Genomic DNA, 26,985 nt, shown 5'->3' with positions numbered 1-26,985 from the left:
AAATATATAAATCGAATTTAATGCTATTGATCTCTCACAATCAGTAATATTGATAAGGTCGTACTCCGATTTTACATTTTTTTTTTTAATTGAAAACCACTGTTTAGTGGAACTGCACATGCGCAGTGGGATCCGTTGACGCGTACATAACCTATTAGACAGTTGTTTTGATCGCTCACGATTTTGTGATTGCCGACGACCTTGCGAGATATGAACTGTTATTATAAAAATACGCGATAACGGTGAGAATGGCTGCGCCTCACCTAGGCGTGAGCGACATTGTTCACTTGAACGTTGGAGGCACTAGGTAAATTTAATATGTAGTTGTTATTTCTTAGTTTACTGTCTTATCTATTTTTATGCGAAGTTTAATCTTGATAAAGAACTGCAAGTTTTATGTAGTTTTTTTATGACATCTTATAGATTATCGTAATATTTTTATCTTACTAAATCTTTAGAAATATTTTTACAATTTGATCGCTAAGAATCAATAACACTAAATCTTTTTTTTCTTTTTCAGATTTTCCACATCTCGCCAAACATTAACATGGATCCAAGATTCATTCTTCACAGCATTGTTAAGTAATAGAATTGACAGTCATAAGGATGAGACTGGAGCACTTTTTATAGATAGAGATCCAAAATTGTTCTCTATTATATTGAATTATCTTCGTACCAAGGACATAGATCTGAAAAATGTAGACATTCGAACTTTGAGACATGAGGCTGAATACTATGGCATTACTCCTCTGGTTAAACGCTTGATACTCTGTGAAGACTTGACTCAATCATCCTGTGGTGATGTCTTGTTTTATGGCTACTTACCACCTCCAAGTAAGTTAATATTATGATGATTTATTGTTACCAATTACAATAATTGTTTTTGTTTTACTTTAAAGGCATACCGCTTCAAGAACCTGTCGCAGTAACATCAAATGTCAGTGATGTGTCTGTTCATATCAGAGTTGGCACTGCAAGCTCTCGAGGCGATGGACCATCTACCTCGCAATCTGTAGTAACCAACAACTCTATTAATCAAAATACTGCTGGTAATTTTTATGGATTTGTGTGAAACATGCTAGACAACGGAATTTTAGAGAAAAAAACTGACAATAACTGATTTTATTGCAGGTCCACAAAATCACAAAGGAACATTGGCTACACACATAAGGAATTCATCATTAGATTATCGATTGCCACAGCGTGGTCTGCCACATTCTCGCACACCATCTCTAGATCTGAGACACGTTAGGAATAATTCAGCTGATCTGAATAAATTATACAAAAATGATATTGGCCTTGTATTTGGGCCACAGCAAGGTGAGGCATCAATAAATCTTGATTTCTAAAATATATAATTTGAAAATTGTACAGCAAAAAATATAGTAATAACTTTTTGGAGATAAAAATGCTTTGTATTTATGCCCAATATTAATATATTTTATTTGCAGTTTCATCATGGGTGGATCCTCTGAGAGTCCAAATCATCAAAGCACATCACAACTGGATAGTGATTGCCTATGCACATTTTATAACATGTTATCGGTTAAAGGACTCCTCCGGATGGCAACACGTGTTCACTAGTCCACACATAGAGTGTATAATAGAACGCGTGGCGATAAATGCAAAGATGGGCAGTGGCGCGGACAGCAAAATGGTCGCCATTTCCTACGGTAGCCAAGTGAGACTTTGGGGTGTGTCCGAAGAAGGAATCAAGATCAACGTAGGTATATTCAACCTGAACGTACGGGTGGAATATTTGTTCTTCATCGGTAGTCAATTGGTCGCGTTGTCGCCGACTGGAAAAATCGGCGTATGGCATGCAATGACTCATCACTGGCAGATACAGGATGTAGTGCCAATTTTGTCTTTTGACACGGCTGGATCCTTCTTGCTGTTAGGTTGCAATAATGGATCAATTTATTATATTGGTAAGCGGAGATAAAATTACATTACCGTATAATAATTTAAGATTAATAATAGTGTATCAATATATTTTAAAATAAAAATTTTAATATTCTAAATTTACAATTTACTGTATTAATATCTGCAATAATATTGGTTGTATGAATTGCAGATATGCAAAAATTTCCTTTGCGAATGAAGGATAACGACCTGCTTGTGACCGAGTTATATCGAGATCCGAGTTATGATCCCATAACTGCGATTTCTGTATACTTGACGCCGAAAACGAGTAAGTCTCTCTTGTATCTATTCTCATCTTAATAAGAATCTCGACAAATAACAAAATTATAGAAAACATAATAAAACTTTCTCAATTAGAGGCAGCTAGTACTACTATTCGTTCAAAGACGATTTCAACGAGTGACGTATTTAGATTATTTATTAAGACTGCTTAGTGCAGAATGTAATAACAAACGTCACTGTCACAGCAATTTGATTCCGCGGAGTTATTTCAGTTAGTTATTTCAGTAGTAGAGCCAAGATATGTGAAACAAACTTTCAATTAATCACATAAGTATAAATATAATTGTCACTAATTAATGTATATTTTACTCATTAAGATATTACAGGAATGTTATAAGTTTAATGTTATAAGTTTAATATCCTTAAAGATATTAATAAGAGTTTATTATTACATTCTTTGCTTCATCATTTCGTACAACTGGATAAATAGCACAAGGCAAGTATGGGTCGATATAAGCAGACATTCTGCTTCTTCACGTCCAACTTGTATCAAATCGAAATGTCATTCGTCTCCACTTTATGTTCTTTGCATCAAACGTGAATCGTGCGATTAAATAACAGCAAACGAATTCCCTTCCTCTCCAGACATTTAAGTTCTACACCGATGTACTAGCGCATAGTCATATATTTTCATGCATATTGGTAGTACAAAAAGAAAATCATTCATATTTGCAAGCATATTCTTCAAGCACTTATTTCAAGCATTTATTTTAGTAGAATACGAATGTACGCATAAAGTCTCTTTTTACAGATAACGAATTTACATGAAACACTGAGAATAATGTTAGCAATATTGCACAATTTACACACAACCCTGCTATCCTTATGCGTCCAGTTGTACTAATGCAGTGTTCTCTTTTATTTGTTTCTTTAAATTACTTTGCGCAGTGGGTTCAGTTGATCCGCTGTTAGAGCTGCTTGCTTGCTCTTCCTATTCATAGTAATATGTTCCATGCCAGCATCTGAGAGGGGGAGGGGAGGTAATAGAAAATATGTATCTGTGCTTGTGTGTATTTTTTTCATTAGTAGTACAAGTTTCTATAATTTTCGACTATTTTTTTCGAATAAATCAGCGCAAAGTTTTTTAAATTTATTGAATATTGATCATTACACACATAAACATGTAGTTCTCCAACTATAATATATGATTGTAATTATCGTTATATTCTTTTTTATAAATACATATCTGAAATAGCTTTTGCTTATTGTTGCAACGTGCAGCATGAGATATCATAAGCTTTACAATATTGTTTATATATCACATTATTTTAGATTAGTAACACATCTATATTCATTTAATATTTTTGTTCCGCTTATTGTTAGATATTTTCAAAATCTTTCATATCAATATTTATCATATCTGAAATTAATCCTCTGATACACAAACTATAATTTTACCCCATTTCTAAATTATATATAAAAAATAATACGGAATTTGATATAAGTACCAATTTAAATTAATAAGATGAAGACCTGAATTAATCAATATCGCAAAATTGTATACATCATTGGACAATCATGTGCGACATATTCATCTCCAAAGTGCATCAGATGATTAATGCAACATCAGAAGTATGTCCTTCTAAAAATATTTTACTCCCAACGCAGGCCTTTGTGGAAATTGGATAGAAATTGCCTATGGCACAAAATCTGGGAGTGTTCGAGTGATCGTACAACATCCCGAAACTGTTGGCCACGGTCCACAGCTATTTCAAACTTTCACGGTACATCAAAGCAGTGTAACCAAGGTATGTTCAACACCGATGGATTATCCAGTGGATTTTTCTACAAAATCTCCTGAATTAAATTGCAATGTTGTATATATCCATTTTATTAATTTACATGCAAATTACGTTGCAGGTAACACTCTCAGAGAAATACTTAGTGTCGGTCTGTTCAGAGTATAACCACGTCAGAAGTTGGGCGGTGACTAGATTTCGCGGAATGATTTCGACTCAGCCAGGATCAATGCCTGAGGCAAGCTTCAAAATTGTTTCCTTGGAAGCAATCGATCCTTGCGTCAGCTACAATGCTGGCAATGATTTCGGTACGTTGTAATGTTGCAAGTGTTTATGACTTATACGCAATGTGTGCACATTATTCTCCAATAAATTAATTTCTAAATGATATCTGTTCTCTTAGTTTCGATATTTTCAATAGTAAATATTTGTGTTCAGAATTCATTCTTTTCATTGATCTTTCTACAACATTTTATTTAACACTCGGATAATGATATTTACATAGGACCATTTGGCGAGCAAGATGACGAGCAAGTATTCGTCCAAAAAGTTGTACCTGAAACCGATCAATTGTTCGTGCGATTGGCATCGAACGGAAAAAGAGTTTGCGTGATACAATCGGTGGACGGCAGCATCATAAGCTCATTCTACGTGCACGAGTGTGAAGGTTCTAGTCGCATGGGCTCAAGGCCCAGACGCTTCATATTTACTGGCCATTCTAACGGCACTATACAAATGTGGGATCTCACAACGGCATTGGATCCGTCTTTCAATGCCACTCAAGGTAACTCTCTCTCTCTCTCTTGTATAGTGACGTAATGAAATTGGCAAATGTGACTCATATATCTCGGGTCCTACAGGAAGCAGAAAATTAGCACGAATCATACATCTGAATTCTACAGGAAATAAACAATTCTTTACTCTGTAACTCAAATATAATGTTAATTAATTAATGGTTTTCAATAATAAATACTTTTTATGAGATTTGTAACTGTCAAATTTTTACCAATTCTACTGTTTTACCAACAGATATCTCTGGTGGACCTACTCCAGAAGAGCTCTGGAAGTTATTGGATCAATGTGACCTGAGTAACAGCCATTGTTCGACACCTTGCATTAGTCCGTCGCCTTCGTTGATCGCAGCCGGACCCAGGATTAAGTCGAGCAACGTGTTATTTCTTAATCAATCGCAAAATCCGGACGCAACGCCTGGACCAAGCCAAACCTAAGGACACACCTAATCGAGGTATGTTGTGCCGGAAAACGTGCCGCAAAGCATACAGCCAAAATCTGCATTTATTTAATTATTTATTAAAACACTATAAAACGTCGAAAATGAAGTTTGTAGTCATAGTTCCTAAATTAACGTCTTTGCATTTACATGTAAAGAGACGTTTTGCTCTACTCTCTATTTATATATTTAAAGAGTTGCAATCTACAAAAGTATTATAATATAAAGAACATGACTGCATTATAAATTATTCTATAATCATATAATTGTAAATTATAGCCGTTATTAATGTTGTGATCGTTATTTTAATAGTACATTTGCTGTTCAATTGTTTTGTTACATTCAATTGTTTTTGAGGAACTATGATTATATCGCTCTTATTTTTGGGAAAATAATGAACAAATTATGAATTTTTATTTATCGTTATTTATGTCAATGTAATGAAATTTTTTGAAAATTTATTGTTTAATATTTGAAAATTTAATCATGTTTTATTTTCTATTTATTGTTATTACAAGAATGATCGAATTCACTTAAAAAAATCGATTTGATAGTATTTATTGTTCAATAATAAATTTTTATATTTTGAGTCGCATAAACCTGCTTAGTAAGATAAACTCGTGTAGGGAAGGGGATAGATATTTGGGAAAATTATTGACTGATAGATAATATAAGTTAAACGTCTTGTTTAGAGTTATATATTCTGTTCAATGTTGTAAAGTTGAATGGTCAAACACACAATGCGTAATTTTTTTTTCATGTAACATATTGAAGTAATTGTAACAAGTACTGTGACATTTTGATGGACGCTTATGTAAAGTTGTTATAAGTCGGTGTGAACATTGTTATATGGATTTCTATAGCAATCTGCATTTTTACTTAGACTGTAAAATACTTAATATTATTTCAACATGATATCGCTAATAACATCTCATGTTCTGAACATTATTTAAAAAGTTGATTTTGTCATGATACAAACTTATGTTTCGATTAACAATCGGTATACATTACGTATGCAATTCAAAGAGATATTATAAACCGAATTTCTTCATTATATACATAAGTACTTATTGTACTTTTGTTAGAATTCACTGCATATATAATGTATACGTGTTTTCTGATGTATATGTACATATATAAAATGTATTGTAATATTGTTGCGCAAAACTTCTGTGATTTAAATAAACCATTGGTATTATGTGTATAACGGCATTCTTTAGCGTTCGAATATCTATCAATGCCGTTGCACATATATAGACATCGTAGTATATTGTACATACAGACTGTTATAAAAGTAGACGATTAGAAAGATCGTTTTAGAAACTTCCTTAATATGTTATATTACATTAATTATACTATAGTAGTCTATGTTACAATTTTTGTTTATACAAAACTTCCCCTGAAAAGATAGATGAACGTTAAAATACAACGAATACCTCATGATCGTGCAATAATACGATGTTGCAGCGTACGAATGTATGCGGCAAATCGTAAATAATACAAGACTTAGATCTCACTTTGGTTTTGCGAACAAGTTTACCTAGTTATTGTGACACTTGTAATTACCGCTATAAAAGTTTAATTAAATCTCAGGCACTACGGTGATACATTTCGTAACAATGTCCAACTGCACGATCGGTTAAATCATAGGTATATCGTTATCCAGTATGTAGCTGAAAGTAGTTTCGTATCATTTATCCTCTCCGTGAGACTTGAATTCACACGACAGACGTCAACGGATAAATATTGTACTGCATTAGGAGACACAAATACAAAATATCACACAAGAATGGAAACTGTTAGATTGAATGGTACAGACGGTATATGGCGGTTACGTCTTGCGTAAAAACATTTAGTCCTAATATTTGTTAAATCCTAGTAATCGTTAGAGACTGGACGTGTCTCATATAAAGTGTTTAGTCCAGAATAAATTATTATTGAACAATGATGGATGGGTCAGCGGCGTCAACAGGAAGCACCAAGCGATCAAACCGATCACAAATAAACACAACAGTCCGATTCTCTTCAACGGATCCTTGTACGCTACGACTTCGGAAAGATCGGGAAATCCCATGTGATTGCAAAAAGAATGCGCGGCGAACGGTGCAACGAAATGTCCTGAGGAACACATATAAATGCGAATATAAAGTCTCAACGACTATCTTACAATAAAAAGAGAGACAGTTAAATGATCTCACCTGTCTTCGCGAAGAGGAAAGCCGCATACGCTCCAAATAATGTCGTATATGCAGATTGAAAACCTATTTTCAACATGCAATTATGTTTTTTTTTTTCCCTTGAATAATAAGATTCACAAATGTGAATCAGGTTTCTTTTGAAAACTCACAGGATATGAACAAGGCGTGCTTGATCCCCATTCCCATCTTTATCCGCTCCACCACATGATGAAAATGTGCTACCCCGAAGAACAAGGGACAGACAAATATGGCAGTGGTCGGTGTAAAGCACTGCAGAAGTAACGGCAACATACAGGCTCGGAAGGTCCATTCTTCGGATAATGGAGCGACCACCTGATTTCTCCACCAGATCAACGTTCGCACACTTCCCAACCAATACATTGGTTCTGAAAGGAAATTGATTACTGTAGTTGCAGAATTTTAAACCTTTGTTTAGTTAGGATACTAACCAGTGTATAACCGCCACAGCCCATTGAATCCCTGCAGGCTTAAGGGACCTAGGAACAAGATCATCGTAAGGAGCAATGGTATCACAGTCGCCTGTATCAAACCTGACCATCGTAGACCCAACAACTCCCAAATGGTTGCCTGTCAAGTGTCGTGTGTAACGATAAAAAATTATTGATGATTTACACAAGATAGCGCTCTATTGTTTAAATTAAAAATACCTTTTGAAATATTTTCTCATTAAGTCCAAAATATAAGGGTGCTGGTGAGAGGAGAGACATAATAAATACGCTAAAAAATCGTTTCTTTATCGTTGACGGATGCTCTCTGAAACATAAACAATCGGGTATAAATTTTAATATCAAAGTTTGTCACATTTTATAAGAAAATGTGTTACTGTAGTTTAACATTTTGAAAATTGAATTATTAATATTACCATTTTAAATGCAATTGCTTTGTACTTAATGCAAAGAGTGATATCGCATATGGTTATATATGTATATATATTTGCTACATTATGTTTGCATAAATAATTTAAATGACATACAAGATATCAAGTTCAAGTTCAAATATTGCGCCGGATAAACGGAAGATTGCGATTAAAACGAATAGACTTCGTACTTGTACAATGCTACCAAGAGTTATTACATTACATCACCAGATCCTGAAAAGTTACTGTATCATTTCACTAGGATATTCACGCGACTGCGCTGGCATCGCTTGTCCAAAAGCGGCTCAATGACAGAGGGCGCTGCCACGTGCAGAACGGCGTGCGTCAGTCACGGATATCCATCCGGTCGGTGTAAGACAGTATTGTGAATGACTTACGGAACGAGTAGTGGCGTTGACGGGACGACAAAAGGCGAGCCTTTTAAACGAGAGGACTCACGGGGGACGGGGGACATTCGTGACACGGGGAAAGACTGTCGTCAGAACGAGAACGTGAGCCGTCCTGTTGACGTGCAGTGTGGTATCGACGCTGTCTGAACATTGTGATTGTCACCGCGAAGAGATACACGTACCTGTTGTGCGGCGAACTCCAAACATACAGACTCGCCACGTAGACGATCGAGAGTGCGAGGCACGAGAAGATCGCGGAGATGCAATTTTGCGAGTTATCGGTACTTCGCTCCGCGGCCTCCATAACTCCATAACCGATGTCGGTCGCTTGTGTCGCGCTCCACTGCGGAAGGGGGGCTCGGTAATAAGCCTCCGAGGTTGGCGGGGAGATAACGAGGGGGAGGGGGCGAGGTCCGGGTGCTCGCGGGACGAAGAGGGTTGAGACCGTCGGTGCGCTGGTTGAATGGGGGGTGGGAGACGCACGGCACGCACTCGCGGGGCAGAAACACGTCCGATTGGCGGCTGCCCTCTGGGCCAGTCGGCAAGTCGAGACTAAGAAGATGGCCGCCGTGTACGGTGGTAGTGTCGCTATTGTGTAGTGTGTCCTAAGCTTTTGGCAGCTTCTGCCGTGCGCGTTCGCGATTACGGTATCGCGGCGGCTGCCCTACTGCCGGGGAGGGTACCGCCGGACATCGCGCACCCTTGCAACCGGGAAGTGCGCCGAGCTGCGACCGAAAGCGGATTACGAGGCGCAGCAGGAAGAGGAGGAGACGGAGGCTAACGACGGCAACGGGGACGTACACGAGGACGACCGCCGAGGGCCGCCGACGACACGAAGATGCCGAGCGCGTCGTTCTCGTCGTCGCGCAGCTACGTGCGGAGGTCGCGTCGGAAAAACGGAAACAGGATCCCTTTGCCATCCACGACGAGAACTACGGGTAAGCGAACGAACGAGCGAGCGAGCAAGCAGGCGAGCGTGCGTGCGTGCGAGCGAGTGCGACAGAGAAGGAGCGAGTGAACGAACGAGCATACGAGCGAGCGAGCGAGCGAGCGAGTGAAGAGGGACGGACGGCGAGAGCGAGCGAGAGCAGAAGAGAGATAGAGACAAAGAGAGTCTCGCAGAGCATCGGGGCTCTGTGCCCCCAGCACCCTGCTGCTCACCTGTCCGTCCTGCTGCTCGCCATCGCCCATCTCGTTCTCAGGAACACAGCGACGGGTGTCTGTGCACACGTCTCCGTGTCCGCATCGCAGCTCCGCCATCTCCGTCGGGCCTTTGTCTCCGTGCGCGATGTATGCGCGTGGCACATGCACCACGAACGCACGCCGCGTTTCCTGCGTGCCGTCACAACGCTCCCCTTTATCCATCTGTCTTTATCCGTCTGGCTTTTTACGATTTTTTTTCCGTCTATTCTCCTAAGATTCCTTCCTCCTTCCCTCTTTCTCTCTTGGAATTTTCCACGTATCTTTGCCTTAGAATACAAAGAATTAGAAAAACTGTTAGAAAAAGAGACGCAAACTTTCGCACAAACTGCGAGGAGAAATGTTGACATTCTGATAGAGCTATATAATCATTTATGTTGTGGAAAGCGAATTAACGCTATACGTCCGTAACTGTTGTGTATGTGTGTGTGTATGCGTGTGTATATGTGGGCTTTCGAGCTGTATGCTTAGCCGTGCGTGCTTCCAAGACATTTCTAAGTATTGCAACTAAGGTTATATACTGCTGAATATGCATTCATTGGCTTTCAGTGGCAAAACTGTCAAGCAGGGACTCGGCCTAACCATAGTTATGGTTGTAGCAACAAAGAAACTTGATCAATCTTCGTTAATGCTAAATGATATCAGCATTATTGCGATAGCAGCAATATTCTTTTATTTAATTGTGCTCATTTTGAATTGTTTTTTTAATATTCATGTAAATTCTGATTGGGACGGCCATATTGCTTTTCGGTATTGTGGACAATTTCTGATCGGCAGCTGCGCATCCACGGGATACAGCCGTGGTCTCGAAGATAGCGGTCGAGGAAAGTCTCACGATTCTGTTTTTTTATTTTTATTTTTTTATTTATTTATTTATTTATTTATTTTTTTTTTTTTTGACGGTCTAAAACGTTTTTTAAAAAAGTGTTATAACCTTTGTGTTCACGATTGCATCGCTTGTTGTTTTTTTTTTTTTTTGCATCATGCTTTTGTCGAATAGAGATTAAAAAAACAGTTTAATCATGATTTGCAAGATTGGATCTATCAGGCTTCAGAATTTGCATATAATATAAATTCATGATGGAAATTCATACAACGACAAATTCAAAATTAGTCTCATAATACGAAAAGCAAGGATCGTATCTTTCTTTCTTTTTTTTTCTTTTTTTCTTTTTTTTTTTTTTTAATAGAACCAGACTGAGAAAGATGATCTCTGTCGCAATAATATGTATTGCAGGGCTGAGTACCTGAGAACTATAATATAATAAGGGTTGAACGACCCCGCAGTGATACTATTAAGGGAATAGAACGCTTATTGTAATACAATATTGTGATAGAATAAAAATTCACGCCCTATTAGGAGACGTTTACTTTTATGTCTCGTGCATGATATCGTCGTATAAGCCGATCGTATCGATCGCGATCCTCCACTTCGCGATCAATCCGTCGGAATGTTGGTTCAGGAGTCGCCCCCTCCCTGTTCACCGCCCTCCCTATACTTCTTTTTCCTTTTTCTCTCTCTCTTTCTCTCTCCCCTTTCTTCTCGATTCCGAATCACCAGCGATCCAGCTGGAACGCGGCGCAACTTGCGAAGTATACGTCGATCGGTGCCGAATTTTCCAGCGGTCCGAGAAAGATGGAAGGTGAAAGAGGAACAGAGTGAAAGAAAAAGAGTGGGAGTATGAGAACGGTGACAGAGGGACAGAGAAAGAGAGAGCGAGTAAAAATGTAAATTATTTATTTTTGATATTGAAATTAATATTTAAATTTTCTGTTTTTCTGAAGAAATTTAATTACTGTTATCGTTTATGCTAATTGTTAGATTTTAACTGATACTTAAAATTCTTTGAAAAATGAAAAATAATGTTTATCCAAATATTAGAATTTTAAATTTTGACGTATAAAAAGTGATTGTATGTGTAAATTCTATTAATATTTGAATATTTTGCGATATTAAAAATTACTTACAAATATTGAAAAGCAATGTAATCGCCAATCAGAAATTGAACTCAAATTATCAGAAATATAAGGAGTAATTAAAAATGAGCAATATTAATAAAATGGTCTCCTATTACTTTGTGTCGCAATATTATTATGTATGATATCAAAATGGTATTGAGTAAGAATAGAGATTACGTCATGTGATAAAACTGTAATATTATCTACTCAATTATAAGAAACACCCAAAGCGTTTAATCTCAAAAATGTTAAGTTAAATCGCGCGCGTGTATTTTACACTGCCATAAAAAATAAGATTTTTTAAGAAAATATTTTGCAGAAGACAAGAGAAGGAAGGCTGACGGCTGTTACGCGATATCGGCGCAGTTTTGAGTGATGAATTAGCACTGCTTCACTTTCGCGCGAGAGGACTTTGTGTGACCCGAAAACGTGATCACGAGTATCCCGGCCCCGAAATCGCGATATCTTGTATATCCCACGAGCAGAGCGCCCTCCTATATGCGTATCCGTCTGTTACCGGCTAGAAAGTGAAACGTCAAGTCGCTGTTTACAGAGCGGAGTGGAACGCACGTGACGATTCCACTCTTGTATCGGTGTTCGTCGCACGATAATGATTTGATAGTGAATGGAGGGACGCGTGAATGTGCCTACTTCGATGTATCTCTTTTCAATAACTTGCACTTTGACGCACGACACAAATTTCAGTCTGGTGATAGCGGAGATTAGTTGATAGTGCGGTGTAGCGTAGTCTTTCTTTCTTATTACGATAATGTTGTACGAAGGAATGTCACTGCGAAAGGGACATGCCGTCTTGAAATCTATTGTACAATATACGTTTCTCCACTTTGCAATATTTGCACACTGCAAATTGAAGCAGGAGATGTATATGTCATCTCTTTTATTCATGATTTCATCACTGCACAGGGAAATACAAGTGGATTTGTACAATGTCAACAATTATATTCAGATACGTAATCACAATATTGTCCTTTATTAACAAATTCTCCATACCAGGCTTACGACATTACACACTTGACAGTTTACATATCAGCATTTAAAACAGGGTCACTTTATATCAACATGCATATTTCTCTTCTAATGACGTCTGACTCGCTACACACATTATGTATCAAGTAGCAAAGACCATGCATACACACGCAGTTAGAAATACTTTTGTATATAGAGGTAAGATTTATTTCTGTTTGCGTTAATAATATATTGTTTCTGACTGTTCTCCTCCTTTTTTTTTTTATTTGATGTATCTTTCTATCTTTTTGTGCTTTTAAAATATTCTCTTTTTTTTTTTTTACAGATTTATTTATTTCTTTTGGGATAGATTTTGGGGAAAAGTATATGCCTTTCTTCTCCACTTTCTGCGTCTTCTAAATAATCATGTTTCGTGGTTTCTCTTAGGCGAGGCAGGCGACGTGCCGTGTCCAGCGTCGAATCAGATCCCTCCAGGAGGTGGAGTTGGCGGTGGAGGCGGAGGAAGTGGTGGACGAGGCTCGTCCCCTAGTGTATCCGGAATAGCTGCACCCTCGCCATCCCCATCTCAATCACATTCGTCGCCATATGACTTGAGACGCAAGAGTCCGCCTCATCCAGATCCAGCGCCTGGCACGAGTTCTGCTCTACCGCCATCAGGTGGTAGCGGTATAGCCTCTACGGTTGGTTCCTCTTATCTACCAGCGAGGAAACGACCTAGACGAACTTGTTCGCTGTCAACAGATGGTACGTCTTCAAATGATTAATTAATAGTTGAATTAGAAATCGCTCCGCGTATCGAAAAATAAACAATCAACACGATATGATAAATGTGTTATTAATGCATAGCGTAATAGATGCAACGTAATAAACGAACCAAATTTCTTTGCCGCAGGTATAAACACAAACACAGCGGCGCATTACCTCCAATACGAGCTGCCAGATGAGGTGTTGCTCACGATATTCAATTATCTTATGGAGCAAGATCTTTGTCGAGTCTCACAAGTTTGCAAGCGTTTTCAAGCGATTGCGAACGACACAGAGCTGTGGAAGTCGCTGTATCAACAAGTCTACGAGTACGATCTGCCTCTGTTTAATTCGGGGCCGTGTAAATTCGAATTTGTATCACCGGACGAATCCGAGTATCAAAATCCGTGGAAGGAGAGCTTTAGGCAGCTATACCGAGGCGTACACGTGCGCCCCGGCTTTCAGGACTTGAAATTCAAGGGTCGCAATTTACCGTACTTCAACACAGTTCAAGGCGCGCTGGACTACGTGGATGAGTACAGGAGCAACAGTAGCAACTCGTCGAGCGGCAGCACGGCTGCGGGCGGGCAGGGTTGCTGTAACAATAGTAATTCGCAAACAAACGGGGAGGACACATCTTCTCAGCATTTAGTCTTCTTACATGCTGGCACATATAGGGGCGAGTTTCTCGTAATTGACAGCGATGTAGCGTTGATAGGTGCCGCGCCAGGTAATGTCGCGGAATCGGTCATTCTCGAACGTGAAAGCGAATCGACAGTCATGTTTGTGGAAGGTGCTAAACGTGCGTACGCTGGGCATCTGACATTGAAGTTCACACCCGACGTCACTAGTACAGTGCCTCATCACAAACATTATTGTTTAGAGGTGGGCGAAAATTGTAGTCCTACCATCGACCACTGCATCATCAGGAGCTCTAGCGTTGGTGAGTGCGCTTGTGTAATACTCGATACAGATCCATATTGACGTATCAGTTAAAGCTTTGCATCGAAGAATGCAAAATTTAGACTTGGAATTATCGAAAAACTTGAGTGAAGGTCTATAAAATTAAGCCAAATTTTGTGACTACATACAAGTACCCAGTGTTATAACTTTAAAAGACTGAGCCAAGTTCTGCCAGTTTCATATTTCACTAAATAATTTTGATTGGTTAAGATTATTATTAAAATTATGATGAGTTTGTTAAGATTATTCTTTTTCTAATTTCCAGTGGGTGCAGCTGTTTGCGTGTCAGGCGTGGGGGCGAATCCACTAGTAAAGAATTGCGATATATCCGATTGTGAGAATGTCGGCCTTTATGTGACTGACTATGCACAGGGCACTTATGAAGATAACGAAATCTCGCGGAATGCGTTGGCTGGAATTTGGGTAAAAAACTATGCGAATCCCATTATGCGCCGTAATCACATCCATCACGGTCGTGACGTTGGAATATTTACATTCGACAACGGGCTCGGATACTTCGAAGCCAATGATATTCACAATAATCGAATAGCGGGCTTCGAGGTTAAGGCTGGCGCGAATCCGACGGTTGTTCACTGTGAAATTCATCACGGCCAAACCGGTGGGATTTATGTTCACGAAAACGGTCTGGGACAGTTTATCGATAACAAGATACATTCGAATAACTTTGCCGGTGTCTGGATCACGTCGAACTCGAATCCAACTATTCGGCGGAACGAGATCTACAACGGCCACCAAGGTGGAGTGTACATTTTCGGCGAAGGTAGAGGTCTGATCGAGCACAATAATATCTACGGCAACGCGCTTGCCGGCATACAAATTAGGACGAATTCCGATCCGATAGTTCGACACAACAAGATACATCACGGTCAGCACGGCGGGATTTACGTGCACGAGAAAGGCCAGGGCCTAATAGAGGAAAATGAAGTCTACGCCAACACTTTGGCAGGCGTGTGGATCACGACTGGTTCGACGCCGGTTTTAAGGAGAAATCGGATCCACAGCGGCAAACAAGTCGGTGTATATTTCTATGACAACGGTCATGGAAAATTGGAGGACAATGATATTTTCAATCATTTATATTCAGGAGTACAAATAAGGTAATTTACTTAAAAAAATCTAAAAAACGGGGACTTGAAGACTCCTTGATGCCATCTTGATGTATAAGCAAAGTATAATAACGAGAAAATCACCTGCACGCACGTTTTCTTGTCTAGGACTGGCAGTAATCCAGTAATACGCGGCAACAAGATATGGGGCGGTCAAAACGGCGGTGTTCTTGTGTATAATAGTGGCTTAGGTTTACTCGAACAAAATGAGATTTTCGATAACGCAATGGCTGGCGTTTGGATTAAAACCGATAGCAATCCAACCCTTAAACGGAACAAAATATTCGACGGGCGAGACGGCGGAATCTGTATATTTAACGGGGGCAAAGGTAAAGTATTCTACTTGCGAAACTCCAATCATTTTTGTGCCGTCAATCAACAATAAGTATTATGTAAGCAGTTGAACATTTTTCTTAAACACGTAATCTACTTTTTCAAATATAATTTGTCCGAGTTTTATTAAAATGTGTGCCAGTTTAAAAAAATTTGTTTTAATAAAATTAAATATTAATTAAACGAGCGTTAAAAGCAAATAATTTATTTAATTGCGAATGGCATAATCAAAAGTAAAATCTACATTGTGTCGATAAGCTCAATGCTTTGTAGCTTTCACAATACAGAACATAATTATTCCAGTTGAAAAATCTCATAATATTTCTGTAAATGCAATTTTATTCGTTAAAAAGAAGTGCTCGTTAGATAATACAATATAAGAATGCATTTAATTGTGATTGTTTATGCATCCTGCAATAGGTGTTTTGGAGGAAAACGATATCTTTCGCAATGCGCAAGCGGGTGTACTCATTTCGACACAGTCGCAGCCAATCTTGAGGAGAAATCGGATTTTCGACGGATTGGCAGCTGGCGTTGAAATAACCAATAATGCCACTGCCACGTTGGAATTCAATCAAATATTCAATAATCGATTCGGTGGCTTATGTTTAGCGAGCGGGGTACAACCGACAACTAGAGGTAAACATTTGTTTCCGGCAGGATTTGTCGGCGCATTTAATCAGAAGAAACATACTAATTATCACACGTGTCTTTCTTTTTCAGGCAATAAAATATTTAATAATCAAGACGCGGTGGAGAAAGCGGTTGCAAATGGCCAATGTCTGTACAAAATCTCGTCGTACACTTCCTTCCCCATGCATGACTTTTACCGTTGTCAAACGTGCAACACGACAGACCGTAATGCGATATGCGTTAATTGTATAAAAACTTGTCATGCTGGTCACGACGTAGAATTCATCAGACACGATCGGTGAGAGACGTCTCCCTTGATTTTACGCATTATTTTTAGACGCATGCTTCCCACAAATTACGTAAATCTAATTGTACGTTGATATTTTTAGATTCTTTTGTGATTGCGGTGCCGGAACGTTGAGCAATCAATGTCAGCTGCAGGGCGAGCCTACGCAAGACACCGATACGTTATATGATAGTGCGGCGCCCATGGAATCGCATACACTTATGGTCAACTAGGAATTAACCTAAAATAATTTAAACAATCAAACAATGTTAGAGCCATAAGTCCAGTAATATTGCCGGCACAAGCGGTAAGCCGAGTTCTTTATTATGATCTTTACATTGCTTCATTATATTATAATTGTTATTCTTTAAAAAAAGAATAGTCTTGTATGACAAATTGCTTTATCACAAAGATATTTTGTTATTGTTAATATGTAACACTATAGTACTACGTCAATATTATATTATTTCATTTCTTTCTCTTATCGAAATCGCTATTTCTAATTTTCATATTATTCATTATGATTTTTTTGTCTTATTTTTTAAAAAGTTTATTTCAGAATTCTTGTTACGTCATCCGTTTGAAACGGTTAACATATTTTTACGGATAAATTACCTATTCGCTAATTTCCATATATTTTATTTTGAGCTTTGGTCGATCATTAATTTCTTTTCTATAGTTTAAAATTTATAGGACGATTGTTTTAGATGCATTTTATATATTACAAATTTTATTGCAAATGTTATTATCTCTCTTTGGTTGATTCTTGTTGAAGAATTTTTAGAAAGAAAGATTATACATTTCTTTCTGAAATGAAAATTAATAAGGAACTCGGCGATTGAATCGCCAAGGAACGGTAGTAATGAAATAACAAAGAAAATCCTCATATGTAAAACACGCAGTATAATATTAGATATATCAAATTAATTTAAATGTGTAAACGAGGGAAACACTAGGCTAATTGTAAATTGAACTTCTTACGTGATCCTTTTTATCGAGGTTCTGCAATTCCCGAAATCTTCGTATGACGCAGTGCTGAGCCATGTAAAATCGAGCGTGGAAAGAAACATGTATACGCCATAAGGCCGTCTTCACATACATCATTTCGTGACATAGGTCGTTTTGAGGTCTCGTAATACGCCCTAATAAACTGCTTAAAACTCTAACAACAGCCGCGATAACGTAGATAAGACGAATGTAAGTTCACACAGTGTGAAACAGTGTATCCGGTATGTAAATTGTGTATATCGAACGCGAAGCAACGTTAAGAGTGGGTAATGCATATATTACCTGCTCTTGAGCAAAAGCATCAACACCATAATAAAAGAGCGTAAAGTATATAAATAAAATTTGCACTCGACAGTTATAATAGGAGACTTATACCAGTTAATAATTATACCAGTGTATAAAGAGACGCAAGCAGTGCGTGTTGAGTGTCACACTCGTCGGGATCGTAAAACTAAAAACGTTAAACACAGGAAAAGATCAGGAAAAAAAAGGGAAAGAACCGTAAAACCAACACGTCACGGAACCTCATGATCGTTAACATACTAACAAGTGCAACTTCATTGATGGGCTTGTCGAATCTGTGCGGTACAAATTTCGAGGAAGAAAACGAAGAAAGAGGAGCGTGGACATCAGCACGATGAAGATCTGTAAGAGACATACCGAAACTAATGTCTAAAATATGTGATATACAAAACTCACACAAGTGGAATAAATCAAAATGAAGATAAACATTCTGCTAATTTTTCGACGTAAACGTACCTCGTAATTAACGCGTAACGGTTCCATTAATCGCAGTGGTGAATTATGTGATGGTCCTAAGTTGCCCCGATGGGCGAAGTGCATAATAAGGACGAAGTAAATATTCAAAGTTAAATTATAAAAACTAAAACGGAAAGAATGGAAAAGTGTGTTGCGTACACGCGGATGTGCGACGATGTATACCAGTGAAAAATGAAAAAACGAAATAGAGGAAGTTAAACGTTCGAAATGTACTGTCCGAGGAACAGTTTTTAAAAAGTAATCTCGAATTTTTCAGAGTAATCCGATTTTTTTAATTATTACGTTAGTGGGTAAAAGAAGTCTAATCGCATTATTGTAACTGTAATTTTTCCGGGAGCGGTGCGCGCGCTCCCGTGCGAGAAAAGGAAGCGCCTATTAGCGATATAATTTTAGACCGAGAAATCACCTTTATTTACGCAAATGATACACATATATAAATAAGTAGAGAAGAACGTGAGGCATCACTGTCGTAAATTTTGTTCGAAATTAATAATATAATTCGTTATCGTATGTAAGCGGTATCTTTTATATGTTGTATGCGGAAGCGCATGAAAATTGTTCTTGAGCTTACCGACCCGGCAGAGTATTGTATACAATGTCATATTATATATATATAATGTTGTATATGATGTCTAGCACTAGCGGATCCTGATGTCGATAGTGGAGGGTGGAGGTTCGACAAAATTATTTAGTTTGATATTTTTTTGGTTTCACGCTTAGCGTTGCATCGTATCACTGCTAGACGCGCTCATATAAACCATTGGTTGGCAAATAAGTTCGTTCGGTTTTTGGTTGGTACTACTTGCAATGCTGACTTCATTCTTTTTCTTTCGGTGTTACATTGTAACTCAATTCGGCATTTGAAAGGTTATCTTTTACGTAAATTTTCCATAAAGTTTGGTTGTGCTAACATTAGTATTGTGTGCGCTTAGTATTTGTAAAAATGGAAGTGGACAAAGTGCATTATCGTCATATTTTGCGTTACTATTTCCAAAAAGGCAAGCGAGCTACGGATGCTCATAAAAAAATATGCCGTGTGTATGGGGATGATGCCCTAACAGAACGTGCATGCCAAAAATGGTTTGCCAAATTCCGTTCTGGAAATTTTGATATTGCTGATGCGCCCAGACCCGGTCGCCCTACTGTCCATATAGGAATTGACAAACGGCCCAGTATTGGGTCAATATCGGCAAACGAAACTCGATATCGGCATGATATTAGTAGCCAATACTGGACGAATATGCTTAGTGATCAGATCAGGCCAACGCTCTTAAGCCTGGTACGATATTAACTTTCGATATTAGCCCGATTGCTTTTAAGTATTGGCACAATGTTGCAGTTTGATACTGGCGGGACAATCTTAGCCAATACTGGCCGAATATTCTTAAATCAAAACAGACCGAAGTTGGCATTTAAGCTTGGTACGGTGATACTTATTGTTAGTAGAAAGAATTAACAATGCTCTTAAATTGTCAGAATTAATTTTATTAACGAAAAAATTATAATGCCATCAAATTTTTCAACTTAAATCAGTCGGATATTTTTTCGAACAAAAAATAAGATTATAATTTTTAATTTCACCGATTGACTAAATAAAAGCAAGAAAAAATCACAATATGAGTAATATTCTTGCGCAAAAAGAACAAAAAATAAAATTTGTTTTTCAAAATCTAGTAATAGTATAACTAATCAAATAAAAAATAACTTTATATACTAAACATACACATACACTCCAGGCCAAAAGTTTGGATACATTGTTCTAAGCAGCATTTAAATGTGCTTAAACGGAATTTTTCGCTTCTATAGTATTTTCTTTTATACTTATCGCGTTTATTATTCTATTAGGTATTAAGAAAATGCATACATATATGCCTAGGTCTAAATGTACCAGAGAGGTAAATTAATTAAATTTGAGTAATGTGCATATTTATTTAAACACTTGAAAAAAGTTCTTCGTGCGTACTCGAATTTCTGTAAGTAACTACTTGTGTTTATGTTTTGCTTGCGATAATATAAACACTTTGAAGTGCGTTGCGGACTTGTTTGTGTATGCTAAAGCAGATAAACCTTAATAGTGAAAACGTCAGCGAAGCTTTAACAAGTGTATTGATACTGGCTTTGTAAATTGATAATTTTATAGAAAACATGGCAAAATCTAAAGAAATTTCGATTGATAAGAGAAATGCTATCGCAACTTTATACAAAGAAGGTCAGTCATATAGAATTATTGCAAAAAAAATGAAAGTGTCGCTGAAGAGTGTCCAAACTACCATAGCGCGCTACAAAACATCCGATAGTCTGGTTGACGGTACTTGCTCAGGACGCCCAAAAGTAACCACTTCTCAAGAGGATCAGTATATGGTGGTTACAAGCAAGCGAAATAGACGATTAACAGCATCTGAAATCCGTGCAGAAGTGAACAGAAGCCGTGATAATGCGGTCTCTCTCACTACAGTAAAACGACGTTTGAGAAATGCAGGCCTCAAAGGCCGTGTGGCAGTCAAAAAACCTTTACTGCGTCCGGGAGTACAAATTAGTTCGGTCCGTTTTCCAAAAGATAACTCTAACTGTTGTGAATAGTTCATAGTGACAGCTGATTTTGGCGGTTTCAGAGAGGTTAGACATCTGCTAATAATATTCAGTTTACCTATATCGCTTTGAGTTTCATACAAAAACCTTGATTTTTACTGTGTTCGAAATGTCGAATTTTGTGCTAACCAAGCAGCATTTGCGGGAAGTTTTAATTTTCTGCTTTAATTGGAAGAAAAGTGCAGCTAAAGCCCATCGAATGCTTGTCGAAGTTTATGGTGACACTGCTCCAACTGATAAATCATGTAGGGAATGGTTTCGACGTTTCAAGGATGGAAATTTCAGCGTTGAAGACAAGCCTCGTTCTGGACAGCCAAAAAAATTCGAAGACAAAGAATTAGAGGCATTACTCGAAGAAGATCAGAGTCAAACGCAAGAGGAGCTTGCAGGATCATTGGGAGTAACTCAACAAGCCGTTTCTGTACGATTAAGAGCCATGGGAATGATACAAAAACAAGGAAATTGGGTGCTTTATGAACTCAAACCGAGAGACGTTGAAAGGCGATTTTTCACTTGCGAGCTGCTGATTCAAAGGCAACAAAGAAAAGTTTTTTGCATCGGATTGTGACTGGAGATGAGAAGTGGATATTCTACGACAACCCCAAGAGGAAAAAATACTACGCTAAGCCCGGTCAATCGTTGCCATCGACCTCAACATCAACTCCAAAGCCGAACATTCATGGTTCAAAGATCATGCTCTGTATCTGGTGGGATCAAAAGGGTGTTGTTTATTATGAGCTGCTGAAACCTGGCGATTCCATTACGGGCGATCGGTATCGGCTTCAATTGGTTCGTTTGAGCCGTGCATTGCGAGAAAAACGGCCGGAATACGAGCAAAGACATGATAAAGTTATTCTTCTTCATGACAACGCTCGGCCTCATGTTGCAAAAGTCGTAAAAAAATATTTGGAAACGCTCAAATGGGATGTTTTACCGCACCCGCCGTATTCTTTGGACATTGCTCCTTCTGATTACTGGTTGTTCCGAAAGATGCAGCACGATTTGGCAGGTCACCGGTTCACTTTTTTCGCAGAATTGGATCGCCTCTAAAGACGAGTCATTTTTTCGAGATAGAATTCGAAAATTGGTTGAGAGATGGGAAAAAGTAGTAGCCAGCGATGGACAATACTTTAATTAATCTGTTCATTTATTTTGTTTTGAAATAAATGCATTTTTGAACACAAAAAAACGGACCGAACTAATTTGTACTCCCAATATAAATAAAAAGAAACGTCTACAATGGGCCCAGCAGCCTCGAAATTGGACATTGGAACAATGAAAAAATGTTATATGGACTGATGAATCAAAGTTTGAACTTTTTGGCACTCGTACGCGAATTTACGTGAGAAGAAGCAGTACAGAAAAAATGGCGCCACAATGCATAATGCCCACAGTGAAACATGGCAGAATCTATTAAAACAGAACCTATTAAAACTGTAACTCACAGATTGTCAGTAGAGTGCCAGTATCGGGCCTGTTGTTTTACCAGTGCAAAAACGATGCTTGGTAAAATTACAGTTTGAATGTTGGTCTTCTTGTCAATATTGGCCCAATATGGATGCCGAGTACTGGTGAAACAAGCAGGCTAATATTGGGCTATTTATAAATACAAGACTGAGACAAGACTGGGCCAATTGTCAATATCGAATATCGGCTATCATGGTTGAGCCTTTATTAGTCCAGTGGTACTACAGGAATGCTATCGGCAATTCCTACATGGGTGAGATTAATTCGGATGATGTCAAAGCTTTCGTCGATAATAATCCATCCCAATCGGTGCGAGAGATTGCTACAGCACTCAATAGATCCCACACAAGCGTTGAAAATCATTTGCGCCAGCTGGGATACGTTTCTCGGCTCAATGTTTGGGTCCCGCATAAATTAACCGAAGTCAGCTTGACTGCACGCATATCAATCTGCAAATCGCTACAAAAACGTCAAGAAAGCGCCCCATTTTTGAAGCGGATGGTGACGGGAGATGAGAAATGGATCGTCTACGAAAACGTAGTGCGAAAAAGATCGTGGGGAAACGCGAATGAACCACCGCAATCAACCTCGAAGGCAGGATTACATCCACAGAAAATCATGCTCTCCGTATGGTGGGATTTTAAAGGTGTTATTTTTTATGAACTGTTACCATCAGGAAGAACGATTGATTCAACTGTGTATTGCACACAGTTGACGAAATTGGACGAAGCAATCCGCAAAAAGCACCCAGAATTGGCAAATCGCAAGGGTGTTGTCTTCCACCACGATAACACCAAACCTCATACATCATTGCTCACTCGGAACAAATTGTTAAGTCTTGGCTGGGATGTTTTGCCTCATTCTGCATATTCACCGGACCTAGCTCCTTCCGATTTCCATCTATTCCGATCGCAAAACTCTTTAAACGGAAAAACCTTCGAAAATGAAGATGTCAAAAACCATCTGGATTGGTTTTTCGCCGATAAATCGCAGAAGTTTTACGAGCGCGGCATAATGAAGTTGATAGAAAAGTGGCAAGAGGTCATTGATAAAAGGGGCGAATACATAATTAATTAAAATTTACTCTATAAAAATTAATGTGTTATATTCCGTTATAAAAAACCGAACGAACTTATTTGCCAACCCAATATATGGTAGGGAGGCGTGTACAGAGACGGAGGAAACGAGCGCGCAGAATGGGAGAACAGACTCCTGAGAGCTGAGAGTTTGATCAACAGGCGCCTCCACGTCGATAGGCCTGCTTTAACGTTTGATGCATTTTTTTACTAAGATTTTTGAAACTGATTCAGCAAAATTTATTTCTTTTAACTTGGAAGGGAAGGGTCTTAACCCCCCCCCCCCCCCCCCCTCTAGGATCCGCCAGTGAGGTCTAGTAACAAATAGATAATACTAAGTGAGAGAAGCATTTTTCATACGCGCGCCGCATTGACCTAAAAAAGAAACACGCTCTGTATCGAATATTTAGGTTCTTGAGTGATATATCGTATGGTCTGTTAATAATATAATTTTGTTAATGATTGTTCATTTAACGAATTTTTTGGATTCTCTTTTGTGTGATACTTGAAGCAAAGGAACTGCAGAAGAATGTGGCGATGCGACGGAAAACAACACACGATTATTTATATATATATATATATTTTTTTTATCCGGTGCGCTCTCGAATTATTTCCGTTCTTCTTTCTTTCGTTTGCGTTGAAGTTAACAGATCAGAGTTACGCCGCTCTCTAAATTGGACGTATGTAGAAAATTTATTTGTCGATGATGATTTGTCGGATTGTATAAATTATTAATTTGCATTTGAACACTGGGTGTTCTGTCTTATATCCTTGGACCGAATCATTTTATTATGTATGTGATGTATTACAGAGAGATATAAATATGTAAATATGTTTTCGTTTTATCGCAGCAGTCGAGATGGAAGGAAAATCGCGTGTGCACACGCGCAAACACACGCGCGCGCGCGCGTGTGTTTGCGCTCCCTTCATTTCTTTTTTGAGGGAGAGTAAAATAAAATCCTTGGAAGTATAAATTTATCGTGCGCAGTCGGTCCTCCCTCCAAATGTGCGAGGGGAACATTTTTCTGCGATTTCTAGCCTCACACACATCGAGAAAAAGAATTTTCTTATCATATCAAAATTGTCACTGCTATTGATCGATCATTCGCAAGTAACAAGATTTGCAGAATGCACGATAATTTATTCAATATTATGAGAAAACTTTATTTGTTACAGAAACAATACCCAGTATACGTAACATGAATTCTATAATGGTTCAGAAATGTTGTATTAAAAACGATATTGGTGCAACAATAGTGCTTCGACGTATTCATTTACTGGGTAATTTGCAAATTGCGGGAATACCTGCAAGTAAGATTGGTGTTCTTGACGAGTCTTTTTGCCGTTCATATAATAACTAACGAAACTCGCGAAACGACAGTGACAAATTTGAGCGTGTCAGCGAATTCTTTTTCTTCGTGCAGTTTCAAGTATGTATGTTGAGTAATGTTTCGAATACATTGTTTTTGCGCAGCAGCCGTGTATATATGTATGTACGTAGGACGAGGCAGTAACCAAGCAGCGAGCGATTCGTGGACTCGTAATAACTTCCCGACTACTTCCACACTCCGCCTGCTCGAGCGTACGCGTTTTACGGCTTACACTCTCGTGACCTAAAACTCCAAAAAAAAAAGAAGGGAGAGTAGGGGAAAGAAAAGAGGAACACAGACATGCACGCTAGACGCGAGAGATAGGTAAGAATAGGAGTTTGCACAAAGAACTTCCACACACACAACACACATGCGCGAAATGAGCGGAGATTCTCATATTCGGCTGCGGCACGATCCCAGTGTTTCTGTTTCTAGTTGTTGAATGTATTAGAGATAAGACTCGATCACACAGCAATAGCAGTCTCTCCCTGTTGCCCCTCTCCCCCGTCGTGTTTGTCATTTTCACACTCTCGCGTGTAAGGTCGGCTGACGCTAAATAGAGCCTCATCGCACGTTCATCAAAGTCATCGTTTCACGTTCGTTAAATCTCAAGAGAAACAAGAGTGCGAAAACAAAGAAAAGAGAGAGTAAAAAGGAAAAATGTATCACCAATTGCAATGCTCATGACACGCAAACAAGTTTTAGCCGTAAAATAAAAGCGATGATACGTTTATTGCGCATTAATTGCCAAGCTAATCGGATTAGTCGCAATTAGTGCGTTTCAAAGGAAATTTCAAAAACGCCAATTATTCGGACGCCGATTACGGTAACATTAATTCCCTTTAACGATCTGATATCCGATTGGATAAAACGAATTTTTCATCATATAAATATTTATATACATTAGAAATTCTATTTTTTTATTTATATTTTATATTTATATATTTTGATCAATACTCGTTCTCATATTTCTTTTAAAGCTTTGTAGAGGTAATTAATAGCAAAGATATTGTTATCAATATGTTATTGTTTTCCAACCGGGGTCCGGATAATCGGAATATAAGCGGATTGTTTGATCATTCGCTGATATTTTGTTACTACAAATATAAAAAAAGAAGATATATTTCGCGAAAATGGTTTGTTTCGAGGAGGTTAAATATGATCTTAGTGTAGCGCGAGGTAAATAAGATAGCCGAATCCTCGCCTTGGTCTATTTCGATCTCTCTTCATCGCGACTCTTAAATCATACCATTCCATAAACCGTACTGTCCATTGTCAAGCAATCGATCCTCGATTTTCCGTCAGCAAGTACTTGCCATTATTACGTTAGTTGCCATAGCCCCGGTGCGGTAGAGAAGCTAGGTAGATTAAGAGCACAGCGTTGTTGTGCAAACACACGGATCCGCAAAAACCAATAGCAGTAATGACTGTAAATATTAACTTGACTATTATATATATATATATATATATAAATATATATACAGATATCTATATATATATACATCGTATTGATTGCACTATTATATAAAAAAAATATATATATATTGTCGATTATAATTTTTATTTTTTTATCCTTTATTGTTAATTTATGTACTTTTCGTTTTGTCGGGACGTCGCGACGAGATGTATTCGGTCTACCGAATTGCGTTTGCCTATATAGCTAGGATTAGAGAGAAGCAGGGAGATCAATCATTTTTTGTACGATTAAATAAACAATTCTACCAAACAATTATTCCGTACAAGTGGATTTCGGCCGACCGAATTACTTTACAAAGTTGCGAACAAACGCGAAATTTATCG

At 38.2% G+C, this 26,985-nt stretch overlaps 3 protein-coding genes across 5 annotated transcripts; 2 read left to right on the top strand and 1 right to left on the bottom strand.

The window, feature by feature from the left end:
* Positions 1 to 132: 132 nt before the first annotated feature.
* LOC105670723 (BTB/POZ domain-containing protein KCTD3) lies at positions 133 to 6,390 on the top strand. 3 transcript variants are annotated; one of them, XM_067355353.1, is made up of 11 exons: positions 133 to 307; positions 521 to 834; positions 900 to 1,049; positions 1,132 to 1,320; positions 1,452 to 1,931; positions 2,078 to 2,194; positions 3,168 to 3,188; positions 3,817 to 3,956; positions 4,069 to 4,255; positions 4,453 to 4,731; positions 4,808 to 4,929. In XM_067355353.1, exons 1-11 carry the CDS (start codon positions 249 to 251, stop codon positions 4,873 to 4,875), a joined length of 2,004 nt encoding a protein of 667 aa, XP_067211454.1. In that variant the 5' UTR covers positions 133 to 248; the 3' UTR covers positions 4,876 to 4,929. The 3 variants fall into 3 exon arrangements, with proteins under 3 accessions (XP_067211454.1, XP_067211446.1, XP_012219831.1); XM_067355345.1 differs by lacking the exon at positions 4,808 to 4,929 and adding an exon at positions 4,977 to 6,390 and having other exon boundaries at positions 135 to 307; XM_012364408.2 differs by lacking the exons at positions 3,168 to 3,188; positions 4,808 to 4,929 and adding an exon at positions 4,977 to 6,390 and having other exon boundaries at positions 136 to 307.
* Sras (Ras converting CAAX endopeptidase Sras) lies at positions 5,850 to 9,066 on the bottom strand. Its single transcript, XM_012364410.2, has 6 exons — positions 8,846 to 9,066; positions 8,045 to 8,150; positions 7,826 to 7,964; positions 7,526 to 7,762; positions 7,377 to 7,439; positions 5,850 to 7,296 (listed from the first exon to the last, which is right to left on the bottom strand). Exons 1-6 carry the CDS (start codon positions 8,965 to 8,967, stop codon positions 7,082 to 7,084), a joined length of 882 nt encoding a protein of 293 aa, XP_012219833.1. The 5' UTR covers positions 8,968 to 9,066; the 3' UTR covers positions 5,850 to 7,081.
* Positions 9,067 to 9,101: 35 nt separating this feature from the next.
* On the top strand, positions 9,102 to 17,385 carry FBXO11 (F-box protein 11). The gene is made up of 8 exons (XM_012364406.2): positions 9,102 to 9,601; positions 13,236 to 13,553; positions 13,702 to 14,496; positions 14,782 to 15,634; positions 15,752 to 15,972; positions 16,397 to 16,615; positions 16,700 to 16,907; positions 16,999 to 17,385. Exons 1-8 carry the CDS (start codon positions 9,502 to 9,504, stop codon positions 17,126 to 17,128), a joined length of 2,844 nt encoding a protein of 947 aa, XP_012219829.1. The 5' UTR covers positions 9,102 to 9,501; the 3' UTR covers positions 17,129 to 17,385.
* The last annotated feature ends 9,600 nt before the right edge of the window (positions 17,386 to 26,985 follow it).

Source organism: Linepithema humile, chromosome 1, assembly GCF_040581485.1.
Source record: "Linepithema humile isolate Giens D197 chromosome 1, Lhum_UNIL_v1.0, whole genome shotgun sequence".
Lineage (NCBI taxonomy): Eukaryota > Metazoa > Arthropoda > Insecta > Hymenoptera > Formicidae > Linepithema > Linepithema humile.
This window is presented reverse-complemented; position numbering and strand designations above follow the sequence as displayed.

What these genes read in the sequence shown, in the direction of transcription:
- LOC105670723 (XM_067355345.1), top strand. Translation starts at nt 249, where the DNA reads ATGGCTGCGCCTCACCTAGGCGTGAGCGACATTGTTCACTTGAACGTT. An exon ending in TGTATTTGGGCCACAGCAAG is followed by an intron (nt 1,321 to 1,451) that starts GTGAGGCATCAA and finishes TTTTATTTGCAG; the next exon opens with TTTCATCATGGGTGGATCCT. An exon ending in ATCTGAGAGGGGGAGGGGAG is followed by an intron (nt 3,189 to 3,816) that starts GTAATAGAAAAT and finishes CTCCCAACGCAG; the next exon opens with GCCTTTGTGGAAATTGGATA.
- Sras (XM_012364410.2), bottom strand. Translation starts at nt 8,967, where the DNA reads ATGGAGGCCGCGGAGCGAAGTACCGATAACTCGCAAAATTGCATCTCC. An exon ending in TGGAGTTCGCCGCACAACAG is followed by an intron (nt 8,151 to 8,845) that starts GTACGTGTATCT and finishes TTTATGTTTCAG; the next exon opens with AGAGCATCCGTCAACGATAA. An exon ending in ATGAGAAAATATTTCAAAAG is followed by an intron (nt 7,965 to 8,044) that starts GTATTTTTAATT and finishes GACACTTGACAG; the next exon opens with GCAACCATTTGGGAGTTGTT.
- FBXO11 (XM_012364406.2), top strand. Translation starts at nt 9,502, where the DNA reads ATGCCGAGCGCGTCGTTCTCGTCGTCGCGCAGCTACGTGCGGAGGTCG. An exon ending in TTGTTCGCTGTCAACAGATG is followed by an intron (nt 13,554 to 13,701) that starts GTACGTCTTCAA and finishes TCTTTGCCGCAG; the next exon opens with GTATAAACACAAACACAGCG. An exon ending in CATCAGGAGCTCTAGCGTTG is followed by an intron (nt 14,497 to 14,781) that starts GTGAGTGCGCTT and finishes TCTAATTTCCAG; the next exon opens with TGGGTGCAGCTGTTTGCGTG.